Source organism: Mastigoproctus giganteus, chromosome 3 (genome assembly GCF_048544385.1).
Source record: "Mastigoproctus giganteus isolate SK-2022 chromosome 3, ASM4854438v1, whole genome shotgun sequence".
Taxonomy (NCBI): domain Eukaryota; kingdom Metazoa; phylum Arthropoda; class Arachnida; order Uropygi; family Thelyphonidae; genus Mastigoproctus; species Mastigoproctus giganteus.
This window is the reverse complement of record NC_143577.1, coordinates 93,156,083-93,173,976: the sequence shown is the minus strand read 5'-3', so window position 1 is coordinate 93,173,976 and position 17,894 is coordinate 93,156,083. Positions and strand designations below refer to the sequence as shown.

At 35.9% G+C, this 17,894-nt stretch overlaps 1 protein-coding gene across 1 annotated transcript in view; it reads right to left on the bottom strand.

Annotated features, from left to right (window-relative positions):
- Positions 1–714: 714 nt before the first annotated feature.
- LOC150088154 (uncharacterized) overlaps positions 715–17,894 on the bottom strand; it is a 611,850-nt gene continuing 594,670 nt past the window's right edge. Inside the window, exons 53-55 of the mRNA XM_090369355.1 lie at positions 13,749–13,954; positions 4,963–5,079; positions 715–1,136 (exon numbers count right to left, since the gene is read on the bottom strand). Coding sequence (XP_090225481.1) covers positions 1,102–1,136; positions 4,963–5,079; positions 13,749–13,954 — 358 coding nt within the window. The 3' untranslated portion in view covers positions 715–1,101. The remainder of the gene's footprint in view (positions 1,137–4,962; positions 5,080–13,748; positions 13,955–17,894) is intronic.

Below are 17,894 nucleotides of genomic sequence, written 5' to 3'. Positions count from 1 at the left end.
ACTTCATATGCTATAATTACTTCTGAAGTGCTTGGAAGATGGTGCATTTTATTTATGATAAAATAATTTAATTTTAAATTTAAATAATTTAAAGGATAAAATAATTTGTCATGAATGAAAATTTAAAACTTAAATTGCCATGTATAGAAAATTGTTAACAGCAAGGGTTCTCATTTTATGAATTAAGCACTTGCTGTTAGCAGTAAAGGTTGTATAATTGTGAATTCTGTATGTTTTGTCTCATCAAAACTCAATGAAATTCTCCTACTACTAAGAGAATTTCAAAACATTATTCACTTTTTCTTTATTACACATGATGACTTAACCAAAGTATACTTCTACTTTAAATTTCAAAAATGAAATTTTACTCTAAGTAGATTATACAACAAAATATTTTGACACATTTTGGCTCAACTGTACCTAGTCATAACTTACAATATCATTTTCTCTTTTAAGCCCAGGTAATACTGGTAGGGAAAACTCTAATTTTTATATATGAATTATATATAAACCATAAATACATTTTCTTGCTCGCTCGTAGTAATAAAGAGAGATAAATTGTGAATAGGTGGTAATACTGTATCTATTTATGATGCATTCTTCTATATTCTAAGAATTATTGGTGAATATTATCATTAAGAAAAAATTTTAACAGGAAAGAAAACTATTGTTAAATAAAATTTGCTAAAAGAACAATATTCAACTTTGCTGCCCAAGTTATTAGTTGGAATGTTTTCACAAATATTGTTATTATATAAGTGTTTATTATTTTATATTTTAATGATCTTAATTGCCACACTAGAGTTCAGGAGGAAAGCTTGAGCGTCATGAACTAACACACACACACACACCCCTTTCCTTTACTTTTAGTATCTAGTTAATATTTCAAACTATGTGGAAGAAGTTCAAAAGCTATGGCGAGACATAGAAAAAAAAAAACAATTATGTACATTATCTCCTCATAGCTCACTTTGAAATATCTAGATACTTAATCAATCTGCTGCATTTTCAAGGAATGAAATGTCTCTTCTTGGATGGATAAATACACAGCATTTTCATAACTGAAGACAACACATGCCAGTTCTTTTTTTTTTTTTTTAACTACTGCTGCTGATCTTCACTTTCACTTGTTGAATCTGAAAAAAACAATGTGCCAGTATGGAAGCCTATGTGTTCATGATTAAACTAAAGAAAAAAGGAAAATCACAAATTAATAGTTGAACAGAACTAAGATTTATTATCTTAAAAACATAACCAGAAAAACTATACCTGTTCATATGATTTACCAAGAATTTAATTTCAAATACAAAGAATACATTCTAAATAATATTTTTAATCATTTTAGAAATCTTGTAGTTATTTTACATGGCTACCATTAGAAGGTATTGTCAAAAAATCATTCAATATCTGCCCACAAAGTCCTCTTGACTATGCAGTACAGGAGAATGATGACATGAATGCACAGAGTGAGATACATTCTTTTAGATAGATGGCAGAAATAAGAGGTGGGTTTTCCTAAGTAGTTATAACAGCTCTAACCAACCCCCTTGTCAATTATGTTGCGAAATACTAGAAAGAAATGAGATGAGCACTTTAAATGGTTCTGATGGGAAACATAAAATAAACTAGCTGGATCAAATTGTGGGATGACTGATAGCAGGAAAAGATACTGTAATAAAAGGCAGCAATATTGTTGGGCTAACAAAACCTTTGACAATAGTGAAAAACTTTAGGACGGTGAGTCCCAGTTGAAGATTGTCAATGATAATAGATTGTACATAATGAGAAGAGTGAGACTCCCTTTTCTCCAGCTGAGCTAACTGAGGCATTGTCACAGATTGGGGATGTCAAGGCCCTGGTCCTAATTTCCCAGAGGAAGTGGTAACTAAGAGATTCAGTGAGGCATGTCCAGGCTATTTGCTGGATTTACATAATTCCTGCTTATGGAAGACAGCAGTGTTGAGGGTAATCCACAAAAGCCCAGAGAAGTCCATGAATGAGCTTTGTTCATATCAGTGAATAGTGGTGTTGCCGATACTGGGTAAGAAGCTTGAGTGCTTGATACTGCATTATGGTGCTCAGAGTCTGGATTCTCCTTAGCAGTTTTGTTTTAAGAAAGGCATCCTCTTTGGAGGATGCTATAATCTACATAGTCATTCATGCCAATGAATGACTATGTAGATTATATCTACATAGAATGAAATCCCAGTCTACGTCCTGGAATTATTTGTGGACTTTGAGGGGTATTCAATGCCCTGAGGTGGGAGAGTATCCTTTGCAGGGTTAGAGCATACCTTTGCTCAGGCAACCTGTTTAGCCTCATCCATGACTATTTTCAAAATAGGTAGGTTATTGTTAGAATGCCTATGCTGAAGAAAGGCATAGCCTTGAGCATGTCTGCCCTCAGCGGTTGGTCCCGTAGTCTATATTCTGATCAGTTGTGTTAATCAATTTCTAGTTAGTCATGATGTGGATGGAGTTAACATGCTTGCCTATGCAGATGATTTTGTGTTCTTTGTGGGGGGGGGGGAGACACCTACAGGGAACATAAGCTTAAGGTCTTCAAGCAGAAGTCTCATCTTGCTCCTTAAGGGGTGGCTCAGTGTGATGAAGCCACCCATTTGTCATGCTGGGGCTCTCTTTGAGAAGCATCAGGCAGACCATGTATCTTGGTGTGTGTGCCTAGAAGAGTAATTAAGCTTTATAGCTCAAGCCAACTATCTGAAGGAGAAGATGAAGCTATATGCCGGGCTCCAGAGCCCGGCATATAGCTTCATCTTTCATCAATATCATTAAGAAATATTGTAAATAACAATGGGCCCAGCACTGAACCATGGGACACTGCTCTTTTTGGACTAATAACATTCATCCAAAAAGAGCAGTATCCATTACTAACCACTCTGATTTTGTCCACTCAACCATCCTTTTATCCAAAGCAGTATCTTTCCCTTAATGCGACACTGCTCCAATTTGTATAGCTATCTTTTATGTGCAGCAGTATCAAGAGCTTTCCTGAAATTTAAGTATATAATATCAAAATTATTTTTTGCATCCAGTTCCTTTTTCACTGGGAAAATACATCTTCAGTTTGTCCACAACCTGAGCAGGATCATCAACAGTTAAACCATCAATATCAAGTGGAACAATGTGATTCGCCCCTTCTCTCTACTGTTAATATAAGCAAAGAAGTCTTTACTGCTTTTCTTGGCATTCTTTGCTTGCCAAACCTCCTTTGTGACTTGATTACAGACAGTTTATATCTACCACAGGCTTTTGTATCACTTGATAAGTTATATGCATCCCATGCATTTTTCTTCTCTGTCACAAGTCTCACCAGTTCATCTGACATTTATTTAGGTCTAAGCCTGGAACAATATTTCCTAGTTGTATTCAGGGAAGTAATTTATAATTACTTCCCTGAATGCTTCCCAATTTATAATTTGCTGTTGGTAATAACATCATTAGATGGTCCCACTGTATAGAATTTAAACTGTTTGTGACCACTGTAGTCACTTTTATGAAATCAAAAGCCCTATTCTTTTCCCCTTAGAGTAGTAATGTCTTTAAGTAAATCCCACATCAGCACATTGTTACTATGGTCACCCAGAGGGGTCATTTACCAGAATATTCTTAATACATTTAGAATTGCTGTTGATAATCAGATGAGGAGTATTGCTTCCTCTTGTTCCCTCTCTAACATGCTGCTGTTGAAAACAGACATCTAATAAATCACAAAAACCTTGCTATTTTTGAGTGAACAAACTCACAAGTTCCAGTCAGTATCTGGAAAGTTATAATCTCAATTATAAATTTTATTTAATGGTCCACTCTTTCTCTGTATAGTTGTTTGTTATACTCATCACAGTCATTAGGCCTATAACACACTCCTACTCTCATTTTTGTTTTCCTAGTGTATTGTTTGTCACATCAAACTGACTCAATGTTTTACTGGCCATGCATGTCAACTGGATGCACTGCCTCAGATTTAATATGCTTCTTAATTCTGCTTTTACGAGTTTGTACTAATTATATATTTTCATTTCAGTTATTTGTTTCTTTTGCCAAAGCTTTCAGTAAATAAAAAAAAAACCTAAACAAAATGTTATCCTTATTACTGTATGCCAAAAATAGTCTCAATCAAAACAGTGTCCTTCCAAGGCAATGCACATAGTCTAATGATTTTTTTACTCCCAGAAACACTTCTGCAAAGCCAATTTTGAAATTCACGGAAATTGAGCCGTATCTGGTAAACAGGAGTTGTTTGACTTCAGTGATTCTATGTTTGCCAAAAACTACAATTAGGATAAACTTTACAGAAATACAAAGTTTGTGCCTGCATGTACTGTGGATCATGTCATTCTATTTCATTAAAATAGAATGACATGATCCAGTGGAGAAAAGTTTCTTCAGAAATTTCACAAACTGTTAACCTTCAGTCAATTTGTTCTAAAATGTCTCTTTTGATACCAAAGTTCACACTTAGGATATAATTTTATCATTTGTTGAAGCAGAGGGCTGGATCACTGTTGGCATTCCCTAATCTCTTTAAAACAATGCTATCAGCTAAAAAAAAACTCGCGTGCAGCTCATTGTAAAGCCTCCCATGTTCTATCTTAAGATCAAATGTTTCGCTTGAGGTTTTTCCAATTTTAAAAGTAAAATTTAACACACACACACACACACACACACACTGTTCAGTACATACTGACATCGTTGTTATTGGATGATAATAACAGACTGCCATAAGAAAGTGAATAGCTTATTGTGTGAGGTAAGGATGAGACATGTCTAAACACATTATGCTTTGTTGTTGCAGTGTACTCTTCTGTTTCAACCTTGAGCAATGAGCATAATCCATTTACTTTGTACACAGACCTCGTATATTAAATCTAGGCAAAAAGTACAATAATTCATCCTAATATAAATTAAACTGGGAGTTGGAATAATGAACTTAAATCATACCTCCTTTTTTCCCTTGATATTGATGCCTGCGTAGTCTGTCGTATAGCTCATCTTTGTTCCCATACAGATTGGGATTACTATGTCCTAAGGTATTATTTTTAGCCGAATGAAGGCCATCTAAAAAAATAAATAAACAAAAAATAATTTTATGGTAGATATTTCTGTAGTTACGTAAACTAAACAAAAAAAATTCTTTTGTATTACTGACAGCCTGGTTTTTGTTTTAATCTTTTCATTTTGTTGCTTACTTGTTCATTTAAAGTCTACCTCAGCTTTTTTAGGTGGAAGAAGCAGTGCTGGCCCTGGGAGTTATCCTGGGTTTTTTGCCTATAATTTGCAAATTAGTGGTAGATGACTCTCATCAACTGATGCAATACCACCATTTTGCTTATTGGAGGCTTGAAGTGGTGAAATCCATGTTTAGTCCCCAGAGCAAAGATCCAGTAATGCCCATCTCTTTCATTATGCAATATGACTGATGTCTTTTGAGGTTACGATAGGATTATGGTGAGATAAAACCTTCCTTCCTTACATTTCAAGGGCACAGCTTTAAAATGGTGTTCACAGGCTGGCTGCTAGATAGTCCACTGGACTGAACCTATTGTTAACTCTCTCTAGGGGACATTTGGATCAGCTAATGAATAATCTTGCTGTCTCTACTCTGCTAGACAGTGACTAAGGGAGTTTGAGTAGTGTGTATTTGGGGGAGGGCATTATCAAGGGCATATTATGTCAAGGAGCTGGGTATATTCTTGCTGTGTGTAACGATATCCAAAAATTCATTACTTAATACATGTCTTCCCTCTCTAAAGCTTGCAACTGTAAAGCAGTTATTAATCAGTCCACATGATTTTGAACAACCCAAGAGAAGAAAATGTTCTTCTTGTTCTAATAGTAGTCAAGCACTCTTGTCTTTTACCAAAGTTATTGGCAACACCTTTTATTCATCTGTATTTCCACCTCTGTTAAACCTGATGGTTCTATTACCTCAGCTAAAGATAAAGCCAAATTACTGGTATCCTACTTTTCTTCTAACTCGTGTATTTAAGAACTTGGGGAATCACCTCCTACCATTCCTAGTACACTGAACTCAATGCCTCTTGTGATCCTCCGTAAAAAGAATGTCAGAAGAAATTCGAACAAACATGATGCCAAGAAAGCTCCAAGTTCTAAAGGTATTTCTCCACTTATTCCTGTGCTCCTAAGCTTACTCCTGTTTTGTTGCTTTTTACACTTACTTATTCCACTGGTTTTTCCTTCTTCTTGGAAATTTGCTCATATGCAGCCAGTTCCTAAAAAGGGTGATAAATCCCTTCCATCCAATTGTTATCCCATTAAACTTACCTCTACTTTTTTCAAGTAATGGAGAAATCTATTAACCATCAACTCAAACTATCTTGAACCCTTCCATCTGATCAATGTACGCCAATATGGTTATTCTGTCAGTGCAGATCCACCAGTGATATTTTTGAAATTGTGTGTCCAGTTTTCTCTGACTGTTCTCTGTGAGTGATGGTAGGTGGCTCACTGTCTTCTAACTTTGCCATGCTAGTATTCCTCAAGGCTCAGTTCTCAGTTCTTTTTCCCACTCTTTTTCTCTTGTATATTAATGACCTTCTTCCATTGACTGGAAATCCTAACCACACCTTTGGTGAGAGCACGTCACCCTCCAATTAGAGAAACCTTATCCTGCACAAATGGATTCAACTTCTTGAACTTCCACCAAAATTTCTTTAAGTACTGATCTCCAATAGGACAAAGAAAACTTAGTTAATTTCAATCCTTCTAAAATTCAGTCTGATCTTATATCTCACAAAAAAGTGTTTATAGCTCCTATGCTTATCTTTGATGCTCAGATTTCTAGACAAGATCATTTATCCCTATTAAAGGTCTATCTTGGCATAAAGACACCAAAATCTCTCTCGGGATTCTAGATTCCATTCAAAAGAGGGCAATCAGGTTAATTAATGACATGCATCTTAAGTCTCTCTGCTCTCTGTGTCATAGATATTCTATTTCTGTTCCATGCATTTTCTATAAATACTTCCATGGGCACTGTTCTTCTGAATTGACTTCTGTAATTCTTCCTCTCTTTTCCAAACCAGTCCAAATATGTGCCATAATTAATCAATATCCATTTACTGTCCAACTTCAAACTTACAGAACCAACTTTTCTTCTTCCTCATTTATCCCTTGAACTTCAGATTTCTGGAATAACATCCTTTCACATGTATTTCCTTAAAATTACAATATGCAGAAATTCAAGTCTAATGTCAATAAGTTACTTCTGTCTTCCCGACCTTCAACCCATGCACAGTACTATAGGTCTAATGTGTTTGGGATTTTCATGAAAAAAAAAAAAAAAAAAATTGGACTATGAACACATTTAAATAGACAACAAAAAAAGACCATGATGAATAATCTTTCTTTTTTTATTGTTATGAATGTCCCGCCCCTTTGCAATGAAAATATTAAATTCCTCAGCTTTACTTTAATATGACCTATGGAGTAGTTTTCAGACTCTTTCTGGACTGTTACTGATTCAGAGCTATTTAATTCCTTCCTGTATTCTTCATATATCAATATTTATGATTCACTTCACTACAGTTTGAGTATTAAGAATCTTATGTATAAGAGATATTTGATATGACAGCCGCTCGGAAAGTTAGCCAACTTGGTAAAAAAGAAACAACGTCACTATATTTTTTTCTCAATATACATCCTTTTGAGTACAACCATGTTCGCTTTGGGCAAAGAGAAAATATATAAAAAAAAAATCAAATTCATTATCCTGGTATCTAAAAAAGCCTTACAGCTTCCTTAAGATAGTAATCTCTTGAAAAAATTGATGTCTATATAAGTGTTTTTGCAAATTTCCAAAGAGGAAATAATCACTTGGGGGGGGAGATAAGTCTGGGCTATGGGGTAGGTAGTTTAACTCCTGGAACCCAGAATCACTCAGAGCAGCAAATGTTTTTATGGGACTTGTGTACAGTAGCACTGCTATGAATAGTCACTTGTGTCAATTTCAGTCTTCTCTTAAATTTTTGAGAACATCAGCACAGGCATTTCCAGTGGCTGTTTTCATAAAAAGAGTTCCTTCCATATTCCTACCAGGGTGCCTCCGTAGCCAGGTGGGAAGGAGCAGCAGTGTGTAGCATACGCTTCTTGATTAGACCAGGGTTCGAGCCCGTCACCACCAAATACGGAGGATGCGGAAAGGTCAGGGAATGACCACCGCATATCCCGGAGCAATATGGCCTTAGTTGCTAATGCTCCTAAAAACCAAATAACTAACTAACTAATATTCCTACCTCTGCTGTAGCATTGAGTCCTGAATTTTTTGGTGGTGGTGGTTGACCTGTGGTTGTCTCCATTGCATGAACTCCTGTTTTGTTTCCAGATCCTCACGGTGAACCAATGCTTCATTGCCAGTTACAGTTCTTAGGAAAAACCCTCATGGATTTGCATCATGTATGTGTAAATTTTCCTTACAAATTTGAGCCCAGCACTCTTTCTAAAGAGGTGAGCATTTTTTTTGGCACTTAGAGAGAATTGACTTTTGACATGCCAAGTGTTTGTGGAAGATGGTCAGACCCCCTCAGAAATATATTCTCTGACAATCATAGACACATTAATATGTTTATCTTACATAACCAGGCCTTCGTTTTTTTTTGGCATATTTCTGGAGTTGTCATTTCTGTTGGTTGTCCTGAACAGGGTTTATTTTCCATGGATTCTTAAACTGCTTTGGAGAAAACTTTATCTGGTATTTATAAAGGGAATCACCACTATATGCAGCTTTCATGCATTGGTGATTAACTTCTGGTCCACTCCATTCCCTTTGTGCCAAAATTTTGATAATAATACAGTATATATAATATATTATTAATAGTAATAGCCATACAGTGCAAGGTCAGAGGCTTTGCTGCACTGGCCAAAAAAAAAAAAAAAAGAATATGAGTAGGTAAGAAAATAATTATTTGCTTCCCTCCTCACATAGATAACTATCCAGTTGACCTATGAATTTATTTGAACTCAGTCCCAATTACCCATGAAGGCAACTTGTTCAAGTGATCTATACTGGCTAAAAGAAAACTTCCTACCAATATAGTCAAAACCTCTTTCCCTGTAATTTTAATTTATGCCCATGAGTTCTGGAATTCTCTATAACAGTGAAAATTCTGTCTTTGTTCATTTTACTAATCCCTCTCAGAGCCTTACAAACCTCAATTAGGTCACCTCTGAGGTGCCTGGTTTCCACTCAGTAGCCCATATTTCAGTCTTTCCTCATGGTTGCCCATTTGCCAATCTCAATGCGATTTTCCCATCTTTGGACCCTTTCAAGAAGCTCAATGTATTTTTTCAGATGAAGTCTCCATACTTGAATGCAGTATTCCAAATCATCATCATCAGCCATTTTCAATCCACTGCAGGATGAAGGTCTCTCCAGCAACTTTCCAGTTCCTTCTGTTTTGAGCACTGGCCATCCATTTACTACCCAAAAACTCACGAATTTCATCTATCCATCTCCGCCTTTGTCTTCCAGGTTTTCTTCTAGCTCCTCTTGGGTACCATTCTGTTATTGTCTTAGTCCATCTGTCATCATGTCTTCGAGCTATGTGTCCTGCCCAAGACCGTTTTAGTTTTGATAAGAATGTCCTTTACTTGAGTTTGCTGCCTAATCCATGTGTTTCTCTTCTTATTTAACAGTCTGATTCCCAATATAATTCATTCCATTCTTGGCTGTGTAGTTCTCAGCTTCTCTTCCATTCTTTTGGTGAGTGCCCAAGTTTCACTTCCATAAGTCATGGTGGGGAGTATACATTGATTCATTATTTTACGTTTCAGACAAACTGGGATATTGCTCTTCAGTATGTGACTATATTTCCTGAATGCTATCCATCCAAAATTTATTTTTCTCTTGACTTCCAGCCATTTATCATTATTACAGCTAATAACTTGTTAAAGATAAGTATATGACTCCACCTTTTCAATTACTGCTCCTTCAATCATTATTTCCCTTTCCGTGGCATACTTGTTCATCATTACTTTTGTTTTAGCCATATTCCAAATATGGTGTTACAATTGCCTTATACATGGGTCTATGACCTCTATATCTATGGGGAAATGGGAATTTTTAAAAATTTTTTTTGCTGGTACTGTATAAGCTTGCTTTCTTGCATCCTATGCCTCTGCTAATGCTAATATTACAGGACAATGTTTGATAAATCATCAATAGAACACCATCAATATATAATCATCAATAGAAGCTTTCCTGCTTGTTTATACTGCTCAGAAAAATTCATATCTGCCCATATTATTATGCTCAAATCCCTTTCTTCTAGACTCTACTGTTTTTAATACAACCCCACCAAGTGTATAATTTATTTTGGGGTTGCTATTCCCCAAGTGTAAGACCTTGCCTTTTGCTGAATTAAAACATAGTTGCCACTTTTCTGACCATTTTTGCAGTCTGTTCAAGCCATCCTGAAGAAGTACTGCTTGATACCGATCATTAACTACTCTACTAATCTTTGTCATCTGCAAATTTTGACATCAAGCCTTCTATCCCATCGTCGATATTGCTTATGAAAATCAGAAGCAACAGTGGTCCAATAACCGATCCCTGAGGACCCCACTTCTGACTTTACACCCGTCCAAAGAATATCCATTAATCACAACCCTCTGCCTTTTGAGGATCTGATGCACCAGTTTCGTAACATCCATGTTTTAAATCTGTTGAGGAATAAACTATTCCAACACTTTATTACCATGATGAATACAGTCTAACTTGGTTATAACGAGTATGGAAATAACAAGATCACAGCTGTAACGAGCAAAAGCCATAATGATTTTAATCTATGCGTATTCCCATACAATCACTCGCTGTTATAACGAGTGTACTACACGGACATACCAAACAAATTTTGGTAACTATGCAAATATTCAGGTAGTCAAAAACCCAATTCTTGGAATAAACAAAAATGAAAAGGCCGACTTAGCTTTATGACTGGATTAGCAGATTAGCGGCCAGTTTGACCTTGTCTTTCTGGGGATGGGGGCTATACAATAGTGCACTGGCATTCCACATGTTGCATTACCCTATTTACAAATTGTCTTGTATTCACTGAACTATAAATTTATTTCGGGACTTCTAAGAATGTTGTATGCACTTCTGGCTTCTAAGAAATTTGTATGCAGATAACTTTATCATTTTAAAGTAAAATCAATTAGCGATGAGCCCTTCCTTTAGAATCATATCTACTAACAAAAGAAAGTGTCTCTCGATTCACGAAAAAGTTAAAATTATTTGCGAGTTAGAATATGGTGCAAAAAATGTTGAAGTGTGTAAAAAGTTTTCTTTGTCATCTTCAAGTGTATCGACATTGTGGAAGAATAAAGATGTTTACATATCGGCACTGGAAAAGAACATAACTGAAAAAAAAAAAAAAAAAATTTTAGAAAGTGTGAGGTTACAAATGTTGATGAAACATTGATTCAATGGTTCACCACATAAAGTGCTGGATTTTCAATAGATGGTCCGATCTTGAAGGCTCAAGTGGAAAAACTTGCTGAACAATTTGGACGAGACAATTTTGTATGTAACAATGGTTGGCTGGATCGATGTTTATGCAAAAATTAGTGGAGAATCTTGATCTGCAGATCCAATAATGGCAAATGAATGGATTGAACATGTTTGGGCAAAAATCAGGAAAGATTTCAATGACGAAGGCATCTATAATGCCAACAAAACAGGACTTTTTAATAATTTTACACCTGACAATACATTTAAATTCAAATGGGGGAAAATGTGTTAGTTGGAAAAATAAAAATATATAGTGAATCAAAATAAATATATATTTGTGCATACAAGAAACTTTTATGCGAAAATATGGCAGAAAATGATAAAAAAAAAAACTTGTTATCAGAAAATCATTAAAACTTTAGTGTTTCAAAAACATAAGGAACTTTCTGTGGATTACACTGCAAACAAGAAAGCTTGGATGACTTCAGATATATTTTTTTTGGCAATATGCAAATGATTGGAATAAGGAGCTATTCAAAAAGAAAAATATTTTGTTAGTTAATAACTGTCCTCTACATCTCTAGATTCAAAGTTTGTCCAAATTAAGCTGGTGTTTCTGTCTCCCAATGCGACATCAGTTTTACAACCAATGGACATAGGTGTAATCAAGAGTTTGAAAGGATTTTATAAAAGATTTCTAGTTCTACATCTGATCAGTAAAAGAAACTTACCAAGTCTATATCGATATTAGATGCTATAAATTTATTGCATGATGTGTAGAACAATGTTACTTTGACAATCATATCGAATTGCTTCAAGAAATCAAAATTAAATTCTAATGAAATTTCAATTGTAGATGAAGATGATGGAAATGAAGAAAACAAATTACCATTATCCGAATGGTTGCTACGTAACGATACAGATAACATCAATGAATTTTTATGAGTCAGTGACAACTTGTTAACTAGTGTCTTCCTACAGAGAGCGACATTGTAGATGCTGTGCTCAACAAAGATGATAACGACAATGATGATGTGATGACAAGTGAAAGTGAATCAAAATCAGTGCCGACAATTTCCCAAGCTGAGGTGCAATGGACACAATCAATTTTTTTGAAGGAACTTGAGGCAAGTAATGGGACTTTTAATGTGTTGCATGTTTTAAGGGGAAACTTAAATATATATCAAAGTGAAATCTTTAAAACAAACATCAATTTTAAGATTCATAAATAAAGACTAATTGAAATTGTGTTTATTATTAAATAGTATTGTTTTTAATTACAGAGAAATAAATTTGTGTTTAGTACTAAGTGTATTGTAATTTATACAAGCATATTAATACAAATAATATGTAGGTTTGTATTATATTATTTTTATATTATAACTTATTTTTTTCCCTCTAATATTTCTTTTGTTTTTTGAATCATCTTTTTATCAAGTTATTGAGAATTTAAAAAATGGGGGTAGATTTAACTCATCGCTGATATATAAAGTGTTCATTGTCTAATGGCCCCAGGGGGTTTTCTCATCTCTGTTATCACTGATATAGCGAGTAACAGTTATAATGAGGAAATTTTGTCGATCCCTTGATGCTCGTTATAACCAAGTTCAACTGTATTTTAATAAATAAGCATCGTGTTACAAACCTTTTACCTGGTTCTTGTTTACACAAACAATGAGCATGTGAACAAAAATTTTGTAAACTGCTTGTAATGCGATTCTCATTTACTAAAATATTTAGACTGATGTATAAAACTTGAATAATTTACTTTTTTTTTTTTTTTTTTATGGAAACCCCAAACACGAAAGGTATCAAAACTTAGTACCATGCATGGGTTGAAAGAGAAGTATGTGGGGAATGCTGGAAACTTTGCTCTAGAGACTAAACATGGATTCTTGATGGATATCAAACACAATGAAAACATCTTATGTAAAGACATGATTAAGGTTAGATTTAAATTACTTGAAATCTCCTCAGTACTTAACTATATTGAACTGGACCTGCATGTTTATTACTGGACAGACATTTGTGAGAGTAAGACAAAATTACACACACACACACACACACACACACACACACACACACACACACACACACACACTCCTGGTAGATAACTTATTGAATACTTGAATATCCTCTGTATGTTCATATGCTAATATATTTTAAAGCAATTTCTTTAAACAGGAAACTAAGTGAAAGAAGTTTAGTTCTGGTATCAATTCTATAACAGTTTAGCTTAAATCATCTATATAACTACCTTGCATATATGTTTCATTGTAAAAGTTTGGCATTTCCCAACCTTCATCATCTTCATCATCAAAATAATGAGCATAAGTACTATGATGAGAAGGTGCAATACTTTCTGCATACGGAGCAGGAGCACCATAAAAGAAATTAGCTTGAGAACCTGCAATATCCATGTGTTGATCATGCATTTTTTGATGCTTTCTTTTTCTTGTTGACCTGTTAAACAAAACAATATTTGAATGTAATTACATAATAATCTATAACACCATAAAATGTTACCACTTACCATATTATTTTTTCATATAATTTTTTTTGTTTCCAATGCTGCATAAAAAAAGTATCTTTCAAAAATATTTTCAGACATTCTTTTCATACAATACAACAAAGTAGAATGCCTTACCGATAGTCCTTTCTCTCCATGGTTTACTCATTTCATTATAACAACGCTAATCAATTTCGGAAAAGTATACTCCAATGTGGAGTACATCTTGGCATTGCCAAGCGATTTTCCTAAGTGATATATAGTAATCTTTCTCAGTGATTTCGTTCTGCCTTTCTTTTCAGTGCTTTTCTCATCCTCATTTCTTTGTAAGTGGTTCTGTACTTAACAGATCCTAAGTAAAGAACCCAGAAAGGAAAACCTTTCTTTTCCTAGTATATTTATTAATTTTGCAGTAACAAACTAACTTCTCTAGCCACTTGGCCACTAGGTGGCACCACTCCTGCCTCCACGCGGTGAGGCTGGAAACCTGGGAGGAAAAGCTCTCACTCCCAGGGCTAAAAGGAGCAACAATGGACTGTGATGCATGATGATGATTATTCCCTTGTATAAGGCAATGGTCAGGCCACACCTAGAGTACTGTATACAGGTCTGGAGGCCTCATTTCAAGAAGGATGTAGAGCTGCTGGAATGAGTACAGAGAAGGGCAACAAGATTAGTGAATGGAACAAAGGGGTGCTCTTATGAGGAAAGGCTTAAGTTTTGCAAATTACAGTGTCTGGAGACTAGGCACCAGCGAGGTGATCTGATAGAGGTGTATAAAGCCTTGAATGGTTTGAGCATGCTCAATGCTGATGGGATTCTTCCTCTTGCTCAGAATAATCACCTGAGAGGGCATAAATTCAAATTGAGGAAAGACAGATGTAGGATAGACGTGCGGAAATTTGCCTTTAGCCAGCGGGTGGTTGGTTGGTGGAACAGACTTCCATCCCTTGTCGTGGAAGTTGATAGCCTAAATAAGTTTAAGGCTCAGCTGGACAGGTATTTCGAATGAACAGAGGGGTCAAGTGGAAGTGGTTATTTTTTTTATTTATTTATTTTTTTGGCTGATGCTGCATAAGCTTGCTTTCTTGCATCAAATGCCTCTACTAATGCTAATGTCCACCACTAGAGCCAACAGGCTTTCAACATTCTGAGACCTGCAGAATGGAAGACTCTCAATCTTCCAAAAAGAACAAAAAAGGTCTGTAACAAATCAGAACTTCCAGCTTTTTTGATAATACATTCCTTATTGACTCAGCTGCTAAGCATACTCTCTCCCTTTGTCATCTAGAGATGTCTCGAGAATGCAGCAGGTACACCGAAAAGGGTGAAAAGACTCCAATCAGGAGATCTTTTAATTGAGACCACTCAAGCAAGGCATTCAGAATTATTACTAAAAATGTCATCTATAAGCAGAATCCCAATAAAAGTCTCACCGCATAACACCTTGATCTCCTCCAAAGGAGTAATGAGTGAGTGGGATTTATTGAACGTGATCGAAAAGGAGATAATCATGAAATTACTAGAACAAAAAGTAACTCAGACAAGAAGAATTATGATACGGAAGGATGACAAACTTGTTCCAACACAGGTAATATTATATTGACCTTTAGTACACCAAATTTTCTGACCTCAGTTAAAGCAGGCTACCTAAACTGCCGTATCCAACCATACATTCCAAACTCTTTTAAGATGTTTCAAGTGCCAAAAGTTTGGTCACTCCCAAACAACATGCAGAGGCGAAACTACTTGTTCTAATTGCAGGTCAAAAAACCATTCATAAACAGAGTGTACTGCAAAGGCTCTGGAATGCCCAAATTGCAAGAATGACATCCAGCATACTCAAAATTATGCAACCTCTGGAAAACTGAAAAAAGAATACAAAAGTATAAGATCGAGAATAAGGTCACATATCAAGATGAAAGAAAACAAAGTCAACAATCCCAAAAAACATGTATGCTTCCGTTACACAAAAGTGCCAAGCTGTTTCAACCAAAACTGAGGTATCAATTCCACCCAATACATGCATTGCAGAATGGGCATGATCTGTGCTATCAACACCTCAAACTACCACCAAACCTGTTCTAATTGATGAAATAAGTAATACCCCTATCACAGTTCTGCCTAAAATCAAATCATGTGATAAAATGTCAAATAAATCACAAAGTCAACAAGCCACTGAATTACATAACTCAAATAGAATGGACTCTGAAAATATAGCTACACATAATGAAACAGTCCTTGATCTTCATGCAGAAGATGATGTGAGACTGGATTTTCATCAGGTAAAACTGATGACGTAGAAGAGTACAGATCCCAGATGTCCTAATTTTCCTAGAAATGATAAAATGAAATATGACTGTCAAAAGCAAACCACTCACAAGAAACAGACTCGCCTTCCCTCCCCAAACCCCAATAATGCAGAACATTGTTCAATGGAATTATAGAGGTTTATGCACAATACCGATAACATCAATGATTTAATCTTCCGATATGGTCCTATAACTGTTTGCATACAAGAGACTAATCTAACTCCACAAGTAACTCCATCAATCAGAAATTTTACATTTTACTGAAAAGATAGAAACTCTTCATTATCTGCATGTGGAGGCGTCACAATTCTAGTTGACTGTAAAATACCTTCTAGAAAAATTCCGCTTCAGAGCCACTTAGAAGCTGTTGATGTACGTGTATCAGTTGGGCAAATTCTAATTCTAGCATCTCTGTACCGTCCACCTAACAAGATGTGAATGTTCAAAGAACTAAAGACTTCATAAGACAAATACCACCACCCTTTTGTATCCTTGGTGACTTCAATGCGCATCGTCCCTTGTGGGGATCAGACCACATGGACAATAGAGGACACTTGTCCGAGACGATACTAGACCAACTGAATCTAACATTAACATTAGTAGAGGCATATGATGCAAGAAAGCAAGCTTATGCAGCATCAGCCAAAAAAAAACCCCTCCCATTTCATCCCTTCATTCATTCCAAATGCCTGTCCAGCTCAGCCTTAAATTTATTTAGGCTATTAGCTTCCACAACAAAAGATGGAAGCCTGTTCCACCAATCAACTACCCGCTGACAAAAGGCAAATTTCCACACATCTATTCTACAACTATCTTTCCTCAATTTGAAACTGTGCCCCCTCAGGTTCATAGTCTGAGCAAGATGAAGAATTCCATCAGCATTCAGCTTGCTCAACCTATTCAAGGCCTTATACACCTCAATCAGATCACCTTGCAGGTGCCTACTCTCCAGGTGCTGCAATTTGCAGGACTTAAGCCTTTCTTGGTAAGAGCACCCCTTTGTTCCCCTCACCAATCTTGTTGCCCTTCTTTGTACTCGTTGTAGCAACTCTACATCCTTCCTAAAATGAGGCCTCCAGACCTGTACACACTCTAGGTGTGGCCTGACCATTGCCTTGTATAACGGGATTATCACCTCTCTGTCCCTGCTAGCAAAAAAACATTGACAAGACTCTATCCATGACCTGCCCTGGCAGCTCATCTGCATTGCTCAGAAAACCTCATATTTGGCTGCACAATTACCCCAGGTCTTTTTCATTTTCCACTTCCCTGAGTGTAGTACCACCCAGTTGGTACATTTTTCTTTGGTTATTGCTACCCATATGCAGTACTTTGCATTTGTCAATGTTAAACTCCAGTTGCCACTTCTCAGCCCATTTTCCCAACTTATCTAGATCCAGTTGGAGTAGCATACTGTTGTTAACAACCCTGCCAACCTTTGTATTATCTGCAAACTTGGACATTAAACCTGATATTACCTACTATCATCGATAAATATACAAAACAACAATGGGCCCAACACCGAACCCTGGGGAACTCCACTAATAACATTTGTCCACGAAGAGCAGTGTCCATTGATTAC